This window comes from Zootoca vivipara, chromosome Z2 (genome assembly GCF_965207765.1).
Source record: "Zootoca vivipara chromosome Z2, rZooViv2.hap1.1, whole genome shotgun sequence".
Taxonomy (NCBI): domain Eukaryota; kingdom Metazoa; phylum Chordata; class Lepidosauria; order Squamata; family Lacertidae; genus Zootoca; species Zootoca vivipara.
This window is the reverse complement of record NC_142585.1, coordinates 49,398,498-49,414,647: the sequence shown is the minus strand read 5'-3', so window position 1 is coordinate 49,414,647 and position 16,150 is coordinate 49,398,498. Positions and strand designations below refer to the sequence as shown.

General features: G+C 49.7%; 1 protein-coding gene across 25 annotated transcripts in view; it reads right to left on the bottom strand.

Moving 5' to 3' along the window:
- Positions 1-16,150, bottom strand: part of DAB2IP (DAB2 interacting protein) — a 295,193-nt gene that overhangs the window by 22,488 nt on the left and 256,555 nt on the right. For all 25 annotated transcript variants that reach the window (XM_088665364.1, XM_088665385.1, XM_088665374.1 and 22 more), the window contains 2 exons: positions 11,030-11,231; positions 3,244-3,422 (listed from right to left, as the gene is read on the bottom strand). In XM_088665364.1, the coding sequence (XP_088521490.1) occupies positions 3,244-3,422; positions 11,030-11,231 (381 nt within the window). The remainder of the gene's footprint in view (positions 1-3,243; positions 3,423-11,029; positions 11,232-16,150) is intronic.

Sequence of the window (16,150 nt, the reverse complement as noted above, 5' to 3'; positions counted from 1 at the left end):
GTGGGGCAAGGAAAGCTCCCTTCTCCCTTGCCAGCTTTCCCTTCACCCGCCCCGGCGATCGCGGAGGGGGAGGAGGGGATCGGAGCAGCCCCATTTCGGGCTGCTCCGACGCCCTCCTCCCCCTCCTCGAACGGCAGGGGCGAGGGGGCGCCAGGATCAGCTCCGATCCCCTCCTCCCCCTCTGCGATCGCCGGGGCGGGTGGAGGGAAAGCCCCAGAGCCGCGCAAAGTGGTTGCCTGGCTTTCCCTCCGCCCGCCCCACAGCCAGCCGGCTAGAAGGGACGTCTCCCTTCTCCCTTGCTGGCTGTGGGGCGGGCCGAGGGAAAGCCAGCCAAACGCTTTGCGCGGCTCCGGGGCTTTCCCTCCACCCGCCCCACAGCCAGCCAGGGAGAAGGGAGACGGCACCGGGCGGGCAGCGGGGCAGGCTGGCCAGCGGCCCTGCTTCTAGGGGGGGCAACTGCCCCCTCCTGCCCCGCCTGCCTACGCCCATGTATGGGTCCCCGGGTTTTGTTGGGGACTACAACTCCCATCACCATGCCTAGCTAGCAGGACCAGTGGTCAGGGATGATGGGAGTTGGATTCCGACCACAGCTGGAGGACCCAAAGTTGGGATGCCCTGGGTTGTTGTGTCAGGATTTGAATTCCCCACTTGGACATGAAGCTTCCACTGTCTATCTCAGCCTAACCTATCTCACTGGGTTGTTGTGGGGATTAAAATGAGGAGGGGGGGGCATCGTTGCCAACTTGAGCTCCTTAAGAGGGGGGGGGGGAAAGGAAGCATACAGAAGCAATAAGTGACAAAATAAAATGAGACAATCTCAAAGATGATGGAGATTCATGATTTTGATTCGTTACCAATATATTTTGGTGCAATAAAAGGGCTAATAATAATAATAATAATAATTTATTATTTATTCCCCAGCCAGTCTGGGCGGCTTCCAACAGAAAATTAAAACACAATAATCTATTAAACATTCAAAGCCTCCCTGAACAGGGCTGCCTTCAGATGTCTTGTAAAAGTCTGGAAGTTGTTTTCCTCTTTGGCATCTGTCGGGAGGGCGTTCCGCAGGGCAGGCGCCACCACCGAGAAGGCCCTCTGCCTGGTTCCCTGCAACTTGGCTTCTCGCAACGAGGGAACCGCCAGAAGGCCCTCGGTGCTGGACCTCAGTGTCCGGGCAGAACGATGGCGGTGGAGACGCTCCTTCGGGTATACTGGACCGAGGCCGTTTAGGGCTTTCAAGGTCAGCACCAACACTTTGAATTGTGCTCGGAAACGTACTGGGAGCCAATGTTGGTCTTTCAGGACCGGTGTTATGTGGTCTCGGCGGCCGCTCCCAGTCACCAGTCTAGCTGCCGCATTCTGGATTAGTTGCAGTTTCGGGGTCACCTTCAAAGGTAGCCCCACGCAGAGCGCATTGCAGTAGTCCAAGCGGGAGATAACTAGAGCATGCACCACTCTGGCGAGACAGTCCGCGGGCAGGTAGGGTCTCATCCTGCGTCCCAGACAGAGCTGCCCTGGACACAGAATTGACCCGCGCCTCCATGGACAGCTGTGAGTCCAAAAAGACTCCCAAGCCTGCGCTCCTGGTCTTTCAGGGGCACAGTTACCCCGTTTGGAACCAGGGAATCCTCCACACCTGCCCGCCTCCTGTCCCCCACGAACAATACCTCTGTCTTGTCAGGATTCAGCTTTCCTCATGGGGGAGGGCGTCATGCAAACAGCTCAGAAACAGCTGTTTTTAGAGAATCCTGGAGTTGGAATGGATTCTCCAGGTTTCACTCTGCCCAGTGGATACTTCCTAATTATTTTATCTCATCGAGGAGGCTTACAGAATTTGTTTTGCAAACCAAGTTATGTTTATGCATATATTTGATGTATTTAGAGAAGCACGGAACTGCAGAGGTGGAAGGGGACCTCAAGGGTCACCAACTGCTTGCAATGCAGGAACTCCAGCTAAGAAGCCGGCCTGTCGAGACGGGCGCTGCCTGCCTGTGCTGGGGGGAGCCTGCTCTTCCCCTTAGGCATCTGGGGCTGCCTCACCCTGCAGCAATTCAGGGCTCCGGAACCATTATACAGTGGAACCTCGGTTTATGAACACCTCGGTTTATGAATTTTCGGTTTACGAACGCCGCGGACCCCTCTGGAACGGATTTGATTCACTTTCCATTACCTTCGATGGGAAAGTTTGCTTCAGTTTAGGAACGCTTCACTTTATGAACAGACTTCCTGAACCAATTGCACCCATGCTTCGGGTTAAGTACGCTTCAGGTTGAGTACTCGGCGGACCCGTTTGGAACGAATTAATCCACTTTCCATGGGAAAGTTCGTTTCAGTTTAAGTACTCCGCGGACCATCTGGAACAGATTAATCCACTTTCCATTACTTTCAATGGGAAAGTTCGCTTCACTTTATGAACGCTTCAGTTTATGAACAGACTTCCAGAACCAATTGCACCCATGCTTCGGGTTAAGTACGCTTCAGGTTGAGTACTCCGCGGACCCGTTTGGAACGAATTAATCCACTTTCCATTACTTTCAATGGGAAAGTTCGCTTCAGTTTATGAAGGCTTCAGTTTAAGTACTCCGCGGACCATCTGGAACAGATTAATCCACTTTCCATTACTTTCAATGGGAAAGTTCGCTTCAGTTTACGAACGCTTCAGTTTATGAACAGACTTACGGAAACAATTGTGTTCATAAACCGAGGTACCACTGTATTAAAAAAGCCTCTTGTTCTGCAAACCGCCAAGAAGGTGAACAATTGATTTTCGACGGCGGGGGAAGAAAATGGGTTTTTGCAACAGCTAATGCTCTTAAGCCCAGATCAAAGGTGGGGTGGTTTTACAAGGATGGTTAAAGGCATGCTGCTCTGAGAGACAGCCTTGTGCATTGTTTAAATCACCCGCCCCCCACCCCGCTTACACAGAGAATCTTGCTAAATCTGCCACCCCTCTCCAATGGCTCATTTCTCCAGTTTAAACATACAGCTTCCACCTGAAATTTATCCATTTCAATGTTTTACATTTCCGGGCCTTCGAAATGAGGAGCTGCGCGAGGCGGCAGAAACCTTTAGCGGGCGAAGTGTTCATCCGTCATGGCCACCTTTTAGCTTCCCCCCCCCCTGCCCGTGGCTGTCCCCCACCCCCAGCCAGCCAGCTTTTCCACAAAAGCTCTCCCCCATTTGCCTGGCAGGGCCCTTCTCTGCTCCGCCCCCCACCCCACCCCCGCCCTTGCCCGCCCTTACCCAGATAAGTCGTTCTCGATCACCATCTTCTGCAGCCCCACAGATATGCTGTTGCTGGCGTTGGGCGTTGAGGCAGCATGATCGGCTGTGATGGAAACTTGCACGCAGGACGGGTTGCTGAGGGCCGAATTGACATCCCTCAGAATGCGTGGCAAGGGGCCAAGCTTTGTTGCCGTGCTCTGGGGGAAGGGGGGAGAAACGCAACCATCACCGACCATGCCGACCCTAGCCAGACAACAGAGAGGCGTCCAGTTCCGCCGTCATATATTTTGTTAACTGGAGTCCACTATCAGCTTGACGCAAGAGGTTCCCCAGTGTGATGCAGCAGCTCAAAAAGCCAATGCAATTCTGGGCTGCATCAAGAGGAGTATAGCATCTAGATCAAAGGAAGTAATAGTACCACTGTATTCTGCTCTGGTCAGACCTCGCCTGGAGTACTGTGTCCAGTTCTGGGCACCACAGTTCAAGAAGGATACTGACAAGCTGGAACGTGTCCAGAAGAGGGCAACCAAAATGGTCAAAGGCCTGGAAACGATGCCTTATGAGGAACGGCTTAGGGAGCTGGAGAAGAGAAGGTGAAGGGGTGATATGATAGCCATGTTCAAATATATAAAAGGATGTCATACAGAGGAGGGTGAAAGGTTGTTTTCTGCTGCTCCAGAGAAGCGACACGGAGCAATGGATTCAAGCTACAAGAAAGAAGATTCCACCTCAACATTAGGAAGAACTTCCTGACAGTAAGAGCTGTTCGGCAGTGGGATTTGCTGCCGAGGAGTGTGGTGGAGTCTCCTCCTTTGGAGGTCTTTAAGCAGAGGCTTGACAGGCATATGTCAAGAATGCTTTGATGGTGTTTCCTGCTCGGCAGGGGGTTGGACTGGATGGCCCTTGTGGTCTCTTCCAACTCTATGATTCTAGAGGAGGAAGAAAGGTTGTTTTCTGCTGCTCCAGAGAAGCGACACGGAGCAATGGATTCAAGCTACAAGAAAGAAGATTCCACCTCAACATTAGGAAGAACTTCCTGACAGTAAGAGCTGTTCGGCAGTGGGATTTGCTGCCGAGGAGTGTGGTGGAGTTTCCTCCTTTGGAGGTCTTTAAGCAGAGGCTTGACAGGCATATGTCAAGAATGCTTTGATGGTGTTTCCTGCTTGGCAGGGGGTTGGACTGGATGGCCCTCGTGGTCTCTTCCAACTCCATGATTCTGTATGGGGCTTGAAGACTCTGAATGCCTTAGATGGAAAACAGACACTGGGCCCTTCCCCATCTACACATCGTGGAAGAGCAGGACAGATCACCGCGCTCCCCCTTCTCGTTTCATGAGAACGTGATAAGAGTGTTGCTGGATTGGGTCCATGGATCACCTAGCCCAGCATCCAGTTCTCACAGGGGCTGACTGAGTGCCTAATCCTCTTTGAAACTCCCTCCCTGTGGGAGGGAGTTCCACAGTTCAACCATGCCTCTCAATCACCAGGCAGAGATGCGCCAAACATAGGGGCCTGGGCGTGTGGTTTGGGGGGGAAACAACAGCCTTAGGTGTCAAACTGAGACCTGTGCCGTGCCCAATTATGCCAGTGGGTCAGGTGCCAGGAATGCAGCCCCCCAACTTTTCCAGTTAAAATATAGAGTTTGGGATATACTCGACGTATAAGAGATACGACCCGGCGTATGAGACGCCCCCCGACTTTTGAGAAGATTTTCCTGGGTTAAAAAGTAGTCTTATACGCAGGAATATACTGTACCTGTGATGTGTCCATGTAAACAGGAAGTAATACCTGTTGCTGTTGTACCATTTCTGTTACATGAGAACGCCATGTGTATTGTTTTTCAATCTGCTGTTTGCAGTCTCTGTTCTGTCGTTCGTGTCGCAGTTTCCAGCCGAGATGGACCTGGCTGGAGTTGCCCTGAGCAATAAATCTCTGTTTTTAATGAACAAGGGAGTGAAAGTGCGTCATTTGCACAGGCACCGAAAGCTAGATAAAGTTCCCCGCTGCAATCGGACTGTCATCTTGAACTTCGGAAGGAAAATTCCCGGACGTTTTAAAAACAAGGCTTGACGTTTGTGACGGAAGCGTGCTGGGCGAGGAGTTTTTGCGACGCTTCCAGAACACAGCCAAAGTTGCCGTAGGCAGATCGATTCCCTGCTATCCTTCTGTCTCGCAAGGTTGTTGTGAGGGACAGGGGCTACAGACAGCCCCCTCCCATCCTGAGAAGCAGTTCTTCCCCGAGGACCAGCGGCAGCGGAGAGGGGGAAGAGTCCAGCGGGGAAGCAGGAAGTAGAGGACATGGCTCTGGCAGGGTCCCAGAGCCCCTGCTCCGCTTGGGAGAGGAAGGAAGGGAGAGGGAAAGGGGGAGGAAGGAAAACACGGCAAGAAGACCTTTCCCTCCAGTTCCGGAATCGCGCCGAAAGAAACGGGGGAGGAGATTTGCGATTCCCAGACTTCTTTGTTGGAAAAGAACGCGGGAATCGCCATTCCAGGCTTCTGACCCAGACTGAGAACATGCATCTTGTACAGCTCCAGCACTGTAAATAGTTTGCGCACAATAAAAGCACGAAAAGGCAACATTCTGGAGAGTCGTTACTCTAGAGTAGCCCCAACGGGCCTCCTGTGACAGTTGTGTTTATTGTTGTTTGCCAATGGGATAATTGGACAACACATTCTACAAAGTGTTTCCAAGGACTGTGGTTGGATGAGAGTTGCTGCAGCAATAGGGTGGCAGAAGAAGGGGGTTGGGGAGAGGACGAAACAGCCAAGATGGTGCATCCTTTGCCCATGGAGCATGCGTGCTGACGGGAAGCAGACTCAATGGACTCTGTCTGGCGATGTGTTGTCTTTGGAGAAGATCAGTCTACATCCCAATTCCAAAGAAGGGCAGTGCCAAAGAATGCTCCAACTACCGCACAATTGCACTCATTTCACACACTAGCAAGGTTATGCTTAAAATTCTACAAGGCAGTCTTAGGCAGTATGTGGACCGAGAACTCCCAGAAGTGCAAGCTGGATTTCGAAAGGGCAGAGGAACCAGAGACCAAATAGCAAACATGCGCTGGATTATGGAGAAAGCTAGAGAGTTCCAGAAAAACGTCTACTTCTGCTTCATTGACTATGCAAAAGCCTTTGACTGTGTCGACCACAGCAAACTATGGCAAGTTCTTAAAGAAATGGGAGTGCCTGATCACCTCATCTGTCTCCTGAGAAATCTCTATGTGGGACAAGAAGCTACAGTTAGAACTGGATATGGAACAACTGAGTGGTTCAAAATTGGGAAAGGATTACGACAAGGTTGTATATTGTCTCCCTGCTTATTTAACTTATATGCAGAATTCATCATGCGAAAGGCTGGACTAGATGAATCCCAAGCAGGAATTAAGATTGCCGGAAGAAATATCAACAACCTCAGATATGCAGATGACACAACCTTGATGGCAGAAAGTGAGGAGGAATTAAAGAACCTTTTAATGAGGGTGAAAGAGGAGAGCGCAAAATATGGTCTGAAGCTCAACATCAAAAAAACCAAGATCATGGCCACTGGTCCCATCACCTCCTGGCAAATAGAAGGGGAAGAAATGGAGGCAGTGAGAGATTTTACTTTCTTGGGCTCCTTGATCACTGCAGATGGTGACAGCAGTCACGAAATTAAAAGACGCCTGCTTCTTGGGAGAAAAGCAATGACAAACCTAGACAGCATCTTAAAAAGCAGAGACATCACCTTGCCGACAAAGGTCCGTATAGTTAAAGCTATGGTTTTCCCAGTAGTGATGTATGGAAGTGAGAGCTGGACCATAAAGAAGGCTGATCGCCGAAGAATTGATGCTTTTGAATTATGGTGCTGGAGGAGACTCTTGAGAGTCCCATGGACTGCTAGAAGATCAAACCTATCAATTCTTAAGGAAATCAGCCCTGAGTGCTCCCTGGAAGGACAGATCGTGAAGCTGAGGCTCCAAGACTTTGGCCACCTCATGAGAAGAGAAGAATCCTTGGAAAAGACCCTGAGGTTGGGAAAGATGGAGGGCACTAGGAGAAGGGGACGACAGAGGACGAGATGGTTGGACAGTGTTCTCGAAGCTACGAACATGAGTTTGACCAAACTACGGGAGGCAGTGCGAGACAGGAGTGCCTGGCGTGCTATGCTCCATGGGGTCACGAAGAGTCGGACACGACTAAACGACTCAACAACAACAACTGGCGATGTGTTACTGAACAAACTAATTGGGAATTTGGTGTGAACCTCTGCACTTGAACAGCCCCCCCCCCCCCCGCAGTTTCTGATAGCTAGTTTTCTCTTGCATAGGAGACGAGATGATCTCAGAGCAAAAAAATAATCTGGACTACTTCCCCTTAGCTTGGAAAACTGAACTGGAGGCCCCAGCCCCAGCCGCCCACCCCCTCAGGCCCAGCAGGCTGATGTCAAGGGTCCCCCAATCACCTGGAATGTACCAGTTTAGGGAAGGCCTGCTTTCCAGACTGTCCCGTTTTAATAGAGGGTTTTGTTTTGCCTCATTTTTTGAGTTACAGGTAGGTAGCCGTGTTGGTCTGAGTCAAAACAAAATAAAAAAATTCCTTCAGTAGCACCTTAAAGACCAACTCAGTTTTTTTTATTTTGGTATGAGCTTTCGTGTGCATGCACGATCGTGTGCATGCACAGATGCTTTCGAAAATCAGAAAAATCGAAATTAGAGACGGAGTTATTAGAGACAGATCACAAGAATTTGTCCAGAATGTATAATTTGTTGTTAGAATGGCATTTGAAAGATGAGCAAACAAAATCAGTTATGATTGAATGGGCCAAGGATCTGGGTCATAATGTGATGATGTCGGAGTGGGAAAAATTGTGGAAGAAAGGTATGAAAGTTACGGCTTGTACGGTGTTGAAGGAAAATTTGATGAAAATGATGTATAGATGGTATCTGACGCCGGTCAAGCTAGCTAAAATGTACCACAAAAGCGACAATAAATGTTGGAAATGTAAACAGGATGTTGGCTCATTCTACCATATGTGGTGGACATGCCCTAAGATAAAAGGCTTCTGGGAAATGATTTACAATGAATTGAAAAAGATGTTTAAGAACACATTTTCGAAAAAACCGGAAGCCTTTTTGCTTGGAATAATTGGGGAAGAAATCCCCAAGGATGATGTTAATCTGTTTATGTATGCCACCACAGCCGCTAGGATTTTATTAGCAAAATATTGGAAAAAAGAAGAATTGCCTTCGAAGCAGGAATGGCAAATGAAAATGATGGACTATATGGAATTGGCAGAATTGACAGGAAGACTCCGGGACCAGACAAATGACAAAGTTTCAAAGGACTGGAAGAAATTTAAAATGTATATAGGGAATGTATTCGATAATTAGAGTTTGAATATCCAGGAAAGTAAAGAGGTTAAGGCATTAGGGAAACAATAGAAGATTTAAAGTTTGAAATTAGGGTAAATGATATGAAGATGAATTAATTTGGAAGTTTTAAAGGGATTGCATGATGGGAAAGAAGATGATTTAGAAACTGCTATAGAAGTCTAAAAAAAATGAAAACCAGATAGTAGGGAATTGGGGAAGCCTGAAGACAATGAGTATTATAATGGATGAGAAATGATATATTTTTCTGTTATATTTTTGTCTTTTGTATTTTGATGTTTTTGATATGTTTTTGTATTTTGTATTTTGTATGTTTGTTGTATGTTTGTTGAAAAAATGTTCAATAAACAATATTATAAAAAAAATAAAAATAAATAAAGACCAACTAAGTTTTTTATTTTGGTATGAGCTTTCGTGTGCATGCACACTTCTTCCGATACACTTGAAACAGAAGCAACCAGGCCCTTATGTATATTCAGAGGGTGGGGGGTGGGGGAGATGGGAATGGGTGATAAAAAAGCAGGTCTCAAAGCAGCTGTTTTATTACAGAAAAATTTCAGAAACAGACTGGAAAGAGAAGTTGCTGAATTGCAACTCATTAGCAAGCTTAAAACCGTGGAGCCACCTGGAATGAACAAAGACGTAGGATTCTTATCTCATTATACATGATCAAGCTTTCCTTAGCACCACAGCCCTTGCTTCCCCCCCGCAAGACCAAATGCAGTCATAAACAGTCGTTAACAGTCATCAACAGGTTTACCACTCCTATCAGCCCATCACCCATTCCCATCTCCCCCACCCCCAACCCACCCTCTGAATATACATAAGGGTCTGGTGGATTCTGTTTCAGTGTATCTGACGAAGTGTGCATGCACACGAAAGCTTATACCAAAATAAAAAACTTAGTTGGTCTTTAAGGTGCTACTGAAGGGATTTTTTTATCTTATTTTTTGAAAAAGAATAATTCTTTACTTAACATTTACCAACAGCAGCCAAGAATGTAGAACTTGAGCTGGCAAGATCCAACCTAAGTTAGATGGAAATAAGGTTCGCTATGGTTTTTAAGAAGCCTCCAAACTCTGATGGTCACAAAAAATCCAACCAGTTTTGTTCTCACAACCATGTGACCGGGGGGGTGGATTTGGCATGCAAATTGTGCTGTCAAAGTCAGAAACTCCTTTTTGCTCCTGAGTCTCCTGTTTTCAGCCAGCTCCTCCAGCCTGCCTGTCTTTGCTTATAAACATATCCCCAGTTTTGTATGCGGACCGAGACTCTCCCGATGAAGAAGGAATGTTCAAATGCTGACAAATCACTGTTGATTTCACATGATTATACAGTGGAAGCTCGGTTTATGAATTTTCGGTTTATGAATTTTCGGTTTATGAATTTTCGGTTTATGAATTTTCGGTTTATGAATTTTCGGTTTATGAACACCGCGGACCCACCTGGAATGGATTAATTCATTTTCCATTACTTTCAATGGGAAAGTTCGCTTCAGTTGATGAACGCTTCAGTTTATGAACAGACTTCCGGAACCAATTACACCCATGCTTCGGGTTAAGTACGCTTCAGGTTGAGTACTCCGCGGACCCGTCTGGAACGGATTAATCCACTTTCCATTACTTTCAATGGGAAAGTTCGCTTCAGTTTATGAACGCTTCAGTTTATGAACAGACTTCCGGAACCAATTACACCCATGCTTCGGGTTAAGTACGCTTCAGGTTGAGCACTCCGCGGACCCGTCTGGAACGGATTAATTCACTTTCCATTACTTTCAATGGGAAAGTTCGCTTCAGTTTATGAACGCTTCAGTTTAAGTACCCCGCGGACCGTCTGGAACAGATTAACCCACTTCAGTTTATGAACAGACTTCCGGAACCAATTGTGTTCATAAACCGAGGTACCACTGTACACTGCATTTTTAAAATTATTGCTTTGGTGGGGTAGTTTACTGACGGGTAGATATAGTTCAAGCTATGGTTTTCCCAGTAGTGATGTATGGAAGTGAGAGCTGGACCATCAAGAAGGCTGATCGCCGAAGAATTGATGCTTTTGAATTATGGTGCTGGAGGAGACTCTTGAGAGTCCCATGGACTGCAAGAAGATCAAACCTATCCATTCTGAAGGAAATCAGCCCTGAGTGAACCCTGGAAGGACAGATCCTGAAGCTGAGGCTCCAGTACTTTGGCCACCTCATGAGAAGAGAAGACTCCCTGGAAAAGACCCTGATGTTGGGAAAGATGGAGGGCATAAGGAGAAGGGGACGACAGAGGACGAGATGGTTGGACAGTGTTCTCGAAGCTACGAACATGAGTTTGACCAAACTGCGGGAGGCAGGAGTGCCTGGCGTGCCATGGTCCATGGGGTCACGAAGAGTTGGACACGACTAAACGACAACAACAACAGATATACAACTTCAACAAGCCAACAGGTTACCTGGTCCAGCTGAATCACAACCTCCCAGAGCAGAGAGTGCAAGGTGGAGAGTTCGCGGCCAAGGTCAATGTACCCTTCGAAGCCGGCCGTGTTGGAGAGCGTCTCCGGGTTGGAGATCTCCAACAGGAACCGCTGCATGTTGGTCCACTCGTGCTCCAGGAACTGGTTCATGAAGGACATGTATTCTTCTTTGCTGCCAAACCTGTTACGAACAAAGCACATGAAGCGGTCTGGTTGGCCGCTGTGAGAACAGGGCGGTGGGAGAAGGGAAGTCTTTACGTCCGACCCAGCGGCCAGGTCCCCCCCCCCCGATGCTCATTAAGAATGGAACCTCCATGCCCAGAGGCTTACCTTCCAAGTCCCGGACTGCAGAATCCGGGACCGGCAGCCGTGTGACACCGGAAGTTGCGTCGACGTCGCTTTGCCCTTCTATGGGCACCAAAAATGGCCGCCGCCGGCTTCAAAAGGAGCTTCTGCACATGACCGGAAGTGCGTCGGCGCGACTTCCGGTGTCGGCGGCGGCCATTTTTGGTGCCCATAGATGGGCGGGGCGACACCGGAAGTCGTGTCTATGCACTTCCGGTCATGCGTAGAAGCTACTTTGGAAACATCACATTATACTTAATTACTAATTACCAAAACAGAGGTTTAGTGTAAGGCCTAAAAGCATATTTTTAGCATATATGGTGTACAAGTACAATGTATAATATTGCATATAAGGCATAACTTTATTAATTACACAAAATGTAAGCATTTAGTACAATTTATACCTAAGTAATTAAGTATAATGTGATGTTTTGACGCAACGCATAATATGAGTGGTGTTTTATTGTTTAATGTTTATGTTTACTTGTTTAGCACACGGTTTGCTTAATTGTTCCATATAATTTGTTCAAAACCATTGGTTTTTCACTTAAATTATCAACCTGTTTTATCTTAAAAAAAATAAATATTGCAGAAAATAAGAGTAGGCAACTCTTATTGCTCTACTTCAAACCTAAAATTTATGTTGATTAGTTCGCAATTTAACATGCTGAGAATAAATGAGTCCAATTCCTATGTTTTCGTCGCTCGTAGTGAGGCAAAATGTCAATCTGTAGGAGCAGGGTCTAAATATGAAGCGATTTGTCCCCAATTTGAAATTTGACTATGTTTATACCAGACATCCCCAAACTTCGGCCCTCCAGATGTTTTGGACTACAATTCCCATCTTCCCCAACCACTGGTCTTGTTAGCTAGGGATCATGGGAGTTGTAGGCCAAAACATCTGGAGGGCCGCAGTTTGGGGGTGCCTGGTTTATACCATACGCCTGATATAAGATCGAGGGAGGAAACGTTTTCCCCAAAAAAGTTTTTTATGACCCACCCTACTGTCTATGGCATGGGACCCAGGTGGCGCTGTGGTTAAACCACTGAGCCTAGGGCTTGCTGATCAGAAGGTCGGCGGTTCGAATCCCTGCGACGGGGTGAGCTCCCGTTGCTTGGTCCCAGCTCCTGCCAACCTAGCAGTTCGAAAGCACGTCAAAATGCAAGTAGATAAATAGGAACCGCTACAGCGGGAAGGTAAACGGCGTTTCCATGTGCTGCTCTGGTTCGCCAGAAGCGGCTTTGTCATGCTGGCCACATGACCTGGAAGCTATACGCCGGCTCCCTCGGCCAATAATGCGAGATGAGCGCGCAACCCCAGAGTCGGTCACGACTGGACCTAATGGTCAGGGGTCCCTTTACCTTTACCTTTACTGTCTATGGCAGAGCCAACTAGCCAGAGTTTGGGGTGTTGCTAGGTACATTGGAGACGTGGAATAAAGATGCACGGCCCAAGTTAGGGTGGTGAACAGGTGTGTTTCCCGCCAGAGCCGTGCTTTTGCAGACTGTACCCACCCACCCACCTTGCAAGCGTAGTAAACAAACTTGGTGATAGCGAGGGGGGGGGAGGAGAAGCAGGGGACCTGGTGCAAAACACACACCGACGGCGCACCTGGTTGGGGTGCTAATGTCTGGAAATGAAGCTACTTCTCCTGTTGAGCCGGTGATGGTGTAGTGCAGGCATCCCCAAACTTCGGCCCTCCAGATGTTTTGGACTGCAATTCCCATCATTCCTGACCACTGGTCTTGCTAGCTAGGGATGGTGGGAGTTGTAGTCCCAAAACATCTGGAGGCACAAGGTTGGGAAACACTGGTGTAGTGGTTAGAGCAACCTTTCTCAACCTTGGGTCTCCAGCTGCTGTTTCGACTATACCTCCCATCACCCCTAGCGAGCAAGACCAGTGGTCAGGGATGATGGGAGTTGTAGTCCAACAACAAAAGTTGAGAATCACTGGATTAGAGAACCTGGGGGACCAGGGTTCTAGCCCCCACTCATCCCATGAAGGTTTTTTTGGATCCACCTAGCTCAGTATTGCATGCACTGACTAGCAGCACTCCTCCAGCGTCTGAGACTGGGACCATTCCCAGCCCTAACTGGAGATGGCCCAGATTTGAGCTTGGCTTCTTCTGCATGCAAAACAAAGCTTGGATCTTTCCCCAACAGGTAGGTAGGAAGCCGCCTTATACCACGTCCAACCATTGTTCCACCTAGCTCAGTATTGCCTACAGTGACTGGCAGCAGTTTCAGATAAGGCAGGCATGTCAAACCTGCGGGCCTCCAGATGTTTTGGACTACAATTCCCATCTTCCCCAACCACTGGTCCTGCTAGCTAGGGATCATGGGAGTTGTAGGCCAAAACATCTGGAGGGCCGTAGGTTTGACATGCCCGAGATAAAGGATCTTTCCCCAGTACTGTCCAGAAATGCTGGGGGGATTGAATCTGGGGTGCCATGGGTGCAAAGGAGGCACTCTCCCCACTGAGCTGGGGCCATAACAGCACGAGAAGAGCCTGCTGGGTCAGGCCAATGGTCCATCTGTCCCAGCATCCTGTTCTCACTGTAGCCAACCAGGCACCTGTGGGATTTGACCGCAAGAGCAACTCTCCTCTTCTGTGGCTTCTAGCAACTGGGACACTCGAAGCAGCAGAGCAGAGCCATCGTGGCTAGTAACCCTCAATAGCCCTCTCCTTTTATATCTCTGCACATGGGTGTACCCAGCATGGGGCAGGGTGGGGCAGCTGCCCCCCCTAGAAGCAAAAAAACAAAAAAATTAAATCGTCCTGCTTCACGGTGGCTGCAGCTGAGCTGGAGACGCGCCGGCGTCCCGCAAGAGGAGCCTGAAGCGGCTCAGCAAGGCGCAGCGGCGTCGCCTGGGGCAGCCGGGGGGGGGGCGTCTGTCACATGCATAAAGGCTAGCGGCGCCACTGGGAGGAAGGGACCCGTGCGAAGGGAAAGGAGGAGCAATGGAGACAGGGAAGCGGCTTCCTCCTCCTCTCCGTTTCTCCCAGCGTGAGGGCAGCGCGGGAGCCGCGTCCCTAACCAGCCCAGCCCAACCCCGGCGGCGCTGCCGCCACCACTTACTGCTCCTGCCGGCTGCCGCCCGATGGCGCGCCCAACCCCGCTGGCCCCGACTCCGAGGGCTGCCCATGGGTCGCCCCTGGCGGCTGCAACACCAGCAGGACCCACGTGAAGGGGAGGGGGCTTCACAGGAGGTGGAGAAGGCGGAGGGGCTCTAAGCCGCAGAGCCAGGCCTTGCCCCCGGGGAGGGACGGAGGGAAAGGAGGGCGGACCTCAGCTCGCCCCCCTGCCGGGTCTGTGGGAATCAGAGGCAACTTGAGTGCGCAGCTTCTTGGCTGCTCGGCCAGCCCTCCCTCTCTCCTCCTCCTACTCAGGCGGGGCAGCCGTCGGCGGAGGTGGCGAGGGAGCACCGCGCTGCCCCCCCCACAAAGTGGAGCCCGGGCCCTCCTGCCCCCCTATTGTGATGCCCCTGGCAGCGCCCAGGATGAAACTTCTTCCCGGAGTCAGTTTCACCTGGGCTCCGTAGCCCCGCCCACCTTCCCACTTTGTGGCCCCTCCCCTCCCGTGCCTTGGCCCTGCCCCTGAACCACCATGGCTTGCCGCCCCCCCCCTAGTTTTGATCCTGGGTACGCCCCTGTCTCTGCACTGTTGGGCCAAGAAGATTCTTGGGTGGTGGGAGGGCAATGCCAAATTAGACGGCCGCGTTGGCAGGGACGATGGCTGGCCAGCAATTTGAGCAGGTGGGTGTACGAGTGAGAGAGAGATGGTGGAGGAGGGCTTGATCCTGTCAACTCATGCAAAACAGATGCATGTCTCTCCTCTGTTCCAGCAGACCCCATCTGAAGATGCTTTTGTCGGCAAACTCACTCACTGCTGCTACTACCCTCTCTCTGTCTCTCTCTCTCTGTCTCTCTCTCTCTCTGTGTGTGTGTACAGATTCTCTTTCGGTCACTCTCTATCTCACAGCTCAGGATAAGCAGCTCAGAGCTCCTGAGCAAAGCCAGCGGGGAGATTTCTAAAATCTCTTCCCCTTTTGTCTCCGCCAAACCTACAGGCTTAGTTTTGAAAACCGACAGCACGACTGTTTCCCCTCGCCAGAGCTGAACCTCCTGGTTTTAGGGGCTTTTTAAAAAAATCGTAGCGCCAAGATGTGCAGGGTGGGGGTGGGGGTGGGGAGCCTTGTGCAGAGTGTGGGGTCCAACACGTTCCCTATCCTGGCTCCATTTGTGAGCTTGCTTCTCTCGCAACTGGAACGGCAACTGCAAAGATAAATCGGCCCACCTATTTCCTAGAATCCTAGAGTTGGAAGAGACCCCGAGGGCCAGCCAGTCCAACCCCCTGCCAAGCAGGAAACACCATCCAAGCATTCTTGACATATGGCTGTCAAGCCTCTGCTTAAAGACCTCCAAAGAAGGAGACTCCACCCCACTCCTTGGCAGCAAATTCCACTGTCGAACAACTCTTACTGTCAGGAAGTCCTTCCTAATGTTGAGGTGGAATCTTCTTTCTTGTAGTTTGAAACCCCTGGCCTAGAGCAATGTTTCCTGCTTGGCAGGGGGTTGGACTGGATGGCCCTTGTGGTCTCTTCCAACTCTATGATTCTATGAATCCATTGCTCCGTGTCCGCTTCTCTGGAGCAGCAGAAGCTTGGGGTCGCTCCCAACTCTATAATTCAATGCTGATGCCGGTCACTTAATAGCAAGGAAGAGGCATCCTTATCCAGATTTCCCTCCCTGT